Genomic DNA, 6,998 nt, shown 5'->3' on the forward strand with positions numbered 1-6,998 from the left:
GTACGCAACAGCGTAAACGTGACAGACCTGGAACTTTAGAGAAAAAAGAGCTGGAACCTCAGAAGTGTACTTATACTTTCATGGAATCTTTTAACCTTTACTGTAGATTGATAGAACCACTGATATCTTTGAAGCAGAAATAATTATATTTAAATGAAACACACTGAAGCCATGTGGTGTTATGTTTGTTTGTTTTTATTGAATAAATTACGTGCAGGGAAGTTGTTTTTAACTCTTCATGGTAATAAATCAGTTATCCAGGCTACACCCATTCAACACTATCATAATTCACTCATTAGTGGTGCTTCCATCACTTTGGATCCAATGCCTGATGGTTACTTTAAAGGGTGGAAACATCAATAGAAACTCCGATACTAATGCTGCTTTACTATCGATTGCCCTACATAGCTCAGTTCACAACGTTCAGTAGCGACTTTATATTTTTACTTTTTGTTTTCGTGGTTGCCATATTTTGTTGTTCCCTGAAAAATCCGTGTTTCCTCACAGCGAGCACCGACTCTGATCAGCAGACTTTGATCTCTACAGCACCAGCTGCGGTGCAGGAAACTGACACTTCCCTCGCCCTTTCTCCCTTCCCGAAGTCTTCCATTGACAGAGATGTGCAGTTTGGACTCCTATGAGCTCGGTGATGGCTGCATACTGCTGTGCAACTGGCGTGAAGCACAGAAAGTCTCCCGGGGTGTGAACCTATTGAAACCCCAGAGGCCCCTGGAAAAGTAAGCTTTCGTCATTATTATTCCGGCTTAATGCAATTCGAGTATCCTCGAAAGTGTCGCCAAATGGCGCTGCAAGGGTTTTCACGCCCCACCAGGAAGGGCGCTAAGCTTGTGCTAATTGCGACGGTGCAACACAGACGCTCTGCAGTTTAGGGAAGCAGAGTGGGATAACGGCAGAGATGCCGTTTTATGAGTCGTCCACTGACACAGAAATAAAGAGGGTTAGAGATGAATGAACGCATGAATCAGAATTTTATTACCATCAAAGTCAAGGGGTACAATACGTACTGTAGCTCACAAATGCAAGACAGGACCTACATGTGACCACCGGTCCCGGCAAACCTGAACTGATGCGAAATGCACGAGTGTGAGAAATGCAGTTTCAATGGCACAGCAGTTAATCTAAACAAAGAGAACAGACGACACGAAACAACTTATTCACACAAAAGAGCTCTGAAATATTTCTGTTTGAGACACTTCTTAAGATCTAAAACGCTCACGTAATGTCAGAAATAACGGTTAGCTATAATCTGAGTGTGACCACCGATCCAGTTTAGCACAAATTAAAAGGGGACATTAAGTCGAGCTACGGGGAGAATCTCTTCATCCGGAAAGGACGTTTTCATAGGAAGGTTTTCACATGAAATACTCTTAACGGCAGTCTGGATACACAAATGTACCTTTGTTATTTATTCTAATAATGACATTGACGATGTGGCTGCTGTGAAAGGGCCATTATTCTGTGTGTGTTTTCGCGGCGATCATGCCCCCCGCCGACACACACATGCAATTATCTGAAAGCAGCCTTGTGTTTGTGCTGATGGGCCCGACAGGAGGTAAAGGATTATAGACTGCACTTACAGGTACATGGACTTGATTAAAAGGGCACCAGGAATCACAGTTTAGTGTCGCCAGTTGAATATTGCTCAAGTTCCTCTCATGATTACAGAGAACAACTTGTGTAGCTCGTTATAAATGCTCCCGGGGACCAGCGACAGGAGAGGATAGTTAGGAGCGTTATTACTGCTTATCAAGTATAAAGTGAACAAAGGAGGATAAAGGTGAAAAAAGCAATACGAAAATGTATAATAATAATAATAAGTGTAGAAATGATGATTGTATTCTTACATTATCTCAGTACGACACAGATCAGTAACGTTGAGTTAGTGAAGGTGAAACTAATCAATTAATAAAAATAAATAAATACATTCTAAGCAGAAAGTGGAAATGCATGCTGGCTACGTCTACAAAGGTCTCTATGTACAGACTTTTTACACCTACAGCTATGAGGTTCGTTCCTGAGCAGGAAGTTAGCAAAGGAGCGTCGGGTTGATGCGTGAAGCCGCCTAGTTCCAAATGCAGTGCCGAGAATAAACGCTCGCGGTCATCGCTAAAACAAACGACTGGTCCGTGGAGACAATAACATCTTGAGGAAAAGACAGGATACGTGTGAAATAAAAAGAAAGCAAACACGATGTAGCACTCAGGAAAGGTAGCGTGCAGCCTCCGCGTGATGATGCTAATGCTGCAAGTACGAGAGAAGCGGAGTCAGAGTCATCATGCTAGCAGCCGATGTACAGTGTGCAGAAGCCCGGTGGCGGCGGCGGATGTCGCACCGGGAGGACGGTGGCGTCTACCCCTGCTCGTTCCCAGCATCAGTGGCTGCATGGAGAGCGACCCGAGCTTCTCCATTACAGCGCGATGTGGGCTCAGCCTCCCGCGGCGCCGGGCTCGGCTGCTCCGGCTCAACGGCCGAGGCCGCCAGCCCGACCCCGACCCCGGCCCCGGCTCCGGCCTCTGGCGCCAGCTGGTTCATCGCCCCTCCAACGGGGAGCCCCTCCAACGGGGATGAAGGGGCAGAGGGGTCTGTGGCGGGCCGGGGAGCCGCCGAGTCGGCCGGGGTGCCGGCTGCCGTCAGCGCGCCCTGATCAGGTCCCCTCAATCTCTTCATGATGGTGGTGACCCGCACCGCTTTCTGCAGGAGGAGGAGAACACAGTGATCTGAAGGAGCATCAGCTCTCAACGGACGGCTTTGAGTCATACGCAGTGTTGCAAAGCTCTATTTCCAGAACCGCTGTTGAGCACGAACAGTTTGGTGGAAGAGAACATTAAGTCTTACCTTCCACTTTGCTCTGGCAAAGTTCTTCTCTATTTGTGCACACACATTTTCCTTGATGTTCTTATCCGACGCTGCGCCGCCGGAGATCCTGTTGTACAAAACCGGAGAAACACAGCTTTAAGCCTCCCCTAACTGTCGAAGCCACACTGCAGACAGAATTTACTGCTGAAATTGACTGAATAATTTTATTCTGATAAATGTATGTTCTTTTTATCCTACTTTTTTTTGGTTATAAGACTGTATAGTGATCAATGTGATCAAGTCATTTAGCACCAACTCACAACGCAACTCAGACAGAAACTCGTCTCGCCTGACTCTTTATTATTATTGGATGTCAAAAAATAAAACTTTATGGAACGGTCTAAATTCAAACAACAAAATATCCAAGAGAATATACACAACGAATTCAGTCGGTACATCTCTGCACGTGTAAAAAAAAGTTCATCTCAGCCAAACCAAAAGAAATTAGACCAGTTGCATTAAATGAAATAAAAAAAAAGTTTGGATATAAAGTCCCATTACGCTGCCGCTGCTTCAAACGCTCTGCACCATTTAAAAAGAGGAGCGGCCTACCATTCGTGGCTTATCGCTTCCTGCGCCGTTAGTCTCTGGTCCTGATCGACCTCCATCAGACGAGCCACCAGACTCTTAGCTATCAGAAAAACACAGATTTGAAAGGTATTTGGGTTTGTTCTTCTGATGGATGGGAGCACAACCCGCACAGGGTAAACACCTCTACAAAGTTTACGCGTTTGCAGAGCGAGCTTTGCTCATTTCTTCATGGTGACTTCATCTGGAGTACCTGAGTCAGAGATGTCATCCCAGTAGGGAGAGTCAAACTCGTAATCGCCTGCCAGGATTTTTCGGAATAGGTTCTTGTCGTGATTTTCATAATCGTCGTCGTCGGTTTCATCGTAGAAAGGAGGGTTGCCTGACAGCCTGAGGCAGCGGAGGAAATCGAGAGCATCAGGATATTCCAACATCTTAACTGGGCCCGCTTCTCAGTATCACATCCAGTATAATCTGAAGCAAGTCTGGAGATCGTTCAAGTGAGCCTGCCTGACAAACGGTGACTTCTAAAAGAGGCGAGAAGGTTCAGAAAGGATAATGTCAGAACTCACAGGATGTACACGATGACACCTGTGGCCCAGCAGTCCACGGGCCTGCCATAGCGCTGTCTGCCGACCACTTCAGGAGCTGCAGGAAAACACAGACACTTCCTTCAGCCCCGATCTACCGGCACAACAGCGCCGTATTTGAGTATTTGCCCACCGGCGAATTAGCGTTCTCACCGAGATACTCCGGCGTCCCGCAGGGGTCTTTGATTAGTCCGTTCTCCAACTTGGCAAGATGGAAGTCACTGATGATGATTTTCGAGTGCTTCAGGCGGTTGTAGTAAACCAAGTTCTCCAACTGAAAAGTGGCATATTACAATGGCAGCATTTTGATCTAATATTAATGTTTAAGTACTTTTCATTTTCATCTTTAATCATCTGGCAAACATTTTGATTTTCCCTTGTGAGATTCTGTGACAGAAATATAACGAGAAGGCTGGAAACGTCTAAAAGTTTAATCATCCAGTGCGGATTAAAACAAAAGAGAGCAAACAACAGGCTCTTTCATTTTGTCATGTCATTATAACCGGACAAAAGCTCAACTTTTCAACCAACTTTTACATATTTTCACTTGGGATATGTATTTATTTTCCATTTAAGATCCTCTTTACACAAGAAAGGAGATCAAGATAATAAAGCTTTCGCTGTGATTCGAAGACAGACGAAAACCACCTTTTTCTTTTTGAGGTTTTGTCTTCTTGAATATGCTTACAAACACAGAGCACCCCAGTGCTTTTATCCTGTGGCACACTTGGATAAAAGGTTGGATCAGAAAGCCTCGCTGTGCATCACAGGGAGGAGGCTTGGGAATCTTGTGCAGACGAAATTCACCGCCAAATTCACCTCAAATAATCAGATTTGCTTAAATCAGATATATTTAAATGTTGGTTCATGAGTCTGTGAGGAAAAGCAGACGGCAGGCGTTCCCGGCCTGACAGCAGCTGCATGAAGCCGGCGTGGCTCCGTTGCTCTGCAGGTGAAATGTTGGACCAGATTCAGATCTTGGTCTTATTTTACCTTGAGGTTTCTGTGAACAATATTCAAGGAGTGGAGGTAGGCAACCGCCTCCAGCACCTGGCGGACCACATTGCTGGTGTCTCGCTCTGAGTAGTAGCCTTGATCCAGGATCCAGTCGAATACCTCTCTGCCTGTTGCGCTGCGGGAACAGAGAGAAGAAGAAAGCCGCTTGTTGCATTACAAACGCAACTTTCCCTTTGCCTCCGTCTGATCTCCCTTCTCTCGACAAATCAAGCAAAGGCAATATGGAACAATCTAATTGTAATTTCAGGTGTAAACATTTTTGACAAGATTACATTGCCCTTCACTTCTGTTAAAGAAAAATGATGTTGCTTAAGATGTTGCTTTTGTGAGTTCCTAAACGCACTCAAAGGATGCAACGAGCAACGCACATTTGGCATTTCTATAGAAACGTATCAGATTCCCAATGACGACATGGCCAACGAGCAATCGCGTCTGAATACCAAATGAGCGGAGTTCAGAGACATTCTCATATCTACTGCGCCTCGGGCTACAGCAGCTCATTCCCCGCAAGCGTGTGATCAACACTTATAGTTCAGCAGGCCCAAAAGACTGCAAAGAAACGCAGAGAGCCTTTCCTCTCCGGCTCATCCGGCATCGGAACTCACAGTTCAAGGAAGAGGAAATACTCCTTCTTGGTCTCAAAGACGTCCACCAGTTGGAGAATATTAGGATGCTTCACCCTGAGTGTTGAAAAGCAGAAGATTATTATAAGCAAGATTATGCTATGTAGCTTTTTAAATGATGAATGTAGTTTTGCAAGATGCATTAAGCAGAAAACAAATAAACAACAAAAGCAGGGGCCTTGACAGTCTAACCAGAAAACTAAACCCGCCCTGTCCAGAGAACGTTCACCACGAGGATTAACTCACATCTTCAAAATGAGGATCTCATTTTTGGCAGCCTTGCGAACCTTCCTTCCGTCCTTTTTCAGGAACTTTTTACACGTGTACATTCTCATCGTGGTTTTGTCCTTGGCCCTGAATATCTCACAGAACTCCTCCCTGTGGAGAAGAATTTAAAGATCATAAAGAATTTAAAGTTCATATGAACAAAGATCGTAAGGGTTTCTGCAGAAAAGATTCACGTAAAACATCCGAAGTGAACCTGCTTAATTCTCTAATATATATATATATATATATATATATATATATATAAATAAGATACTCACGATTTAATGAGCTGACCCATGTCATATTTATCTGTCACATCTGAAGGATTATTATAATCCTTCTTTTCTCCGACTGCTAAACAGCCGAATGGCATGGCCTCTTCTCACCTAAGAGAAACAGAGAGAGCAACAGGAGACAGAAGAAAATAGAATTAACTCCTCTCTTGTGTCCTGATGTCCCAAGAAGCTAATGGATTGTTTTCACATTGTGCTGTATAAAAACACGGGGCTTAAAGAATTCCTTTAATACCGGTAGAAAGCCTTTCAAAGGTGCAAGAGCGTCCCGAGGAAGCGCCCGATGCACTGGATCGTTTAATCTACTGTCACAGCGCCTTTCAGGGTCAATAAAGGTGGGACGCAGCTTTATACTAATATCTAACTCCTATAGGTAATAAAACAGTCAGGGGTATGATTTCACAATGAAGCCAGTCTGGACTGTATGTGCCAGTTCTTCTTTGTGAGGTTCAATTTGCCAGCCACATGGGGTGAAGGAGGAGAGGGAGCAGCGGGCAATATGGTTCTAGAGTCCGGCGAGTATTTTCAATCAAGACAGGGAGGCAGCAATTACAGTCACAGCGAGAGGAATTTAAGGGCTTCGCCGGCTGTGCTTCAGCGCCTAATGCAGCGCAGGCTGTATGCGTCTCTCTTAAACAGCATGGAGTGAAATTCAGGATCAGATTCTTTTTCACTATAGTGCTGGGTGGGGGGTGGGGGGGAGGGGTTCTGATGGTTTAAGGTGCATCTATTTTAGTTTGAGAGGTTATTTTTGTGTTTCAAGGGAAGGGAGCGGCTTTTCCATGGTCACACCTTCCTGATGG

At 44.9% G+C, this 6,998-nt stretch overlaps 1 protein-coding gene across 1 annotated transcript; it reads right to left on the reverse strand.

Moving 5' to 3' along the window:
- Positions 1 to 2,370: 2,370 nt before the first annotated feature.
- Positions 2,371 to 6,275, reverse strand: LOC137898701 (caM kinase-like vesicle-associated protein). Its single transcript, XM_068742742.1, has 10 exons — positions 6,181 to 6,275; positions 5,882 to 6,013; positions 5,618 to 5,692; positions 4,989 to 5,127; positions 4,149 to 4,269; positions 3,978 to 4,053; positions 3,659 to 3,795; positions 3,430 to 3,508; positions 2,857 to 2,944; positions 2,371 to 2,712 (listed from the first exon to the last, which is right to left on the reverse strand). The coding sequence occupies exons 1-10, from the start codon at positions 6,273 to 6,275 to the stop codon at positions 2,371 to 2,373; spliced, it is 1,284 nt and encodes a 427-aa protein (XP_068598843.1).
- Between the last annotated feature and the right edge of the window lie 723 nt (positions 6,276 to 6,998).

This window comes from Brachionichthys hirsutus, chromosome 8 (assembly GCF_040956055.1).
Source record: "Brachionichthys hirsutus isolate HB-005 chromosome 8, CSIRO-AGI_Bhir_v1, whole genome shotgun sequence".
In the NCBI taxonomy this organism is placed as follows: Eukaryota; Metazoa; Chordata; class Actinopteri; order Lophiiformes; family Brachionichthyidae; genus Brachionichthys; species Brachionichthys hirsutus.

Excerpts from the sequence above, each read along its gene's own strand:
- LOC137898701 (XM_068742742.1), bottom strand. The coding sequence starts at position 6,275 with ATGCCATTCGGCTGTTTAGCAGTCGGAGAAAAGAAGGATTATAATAAT. Across the intron at positions 5,693-5,881 it reads GAGATCCTCATTTTGAAGAT|GGTGAAGCATCCTAATATTC; the intron begins GTGAGTTAATCC and ends TTCAACACTCAG. Across the intron at positions 5,128-5,617 it reads TATTTCCTCTTCCTTGAACT|CGCAACAGGCAGAGAGGTAT; the intron begins GTGAGTTCCGAT and ends CTGTTCCCGCAG.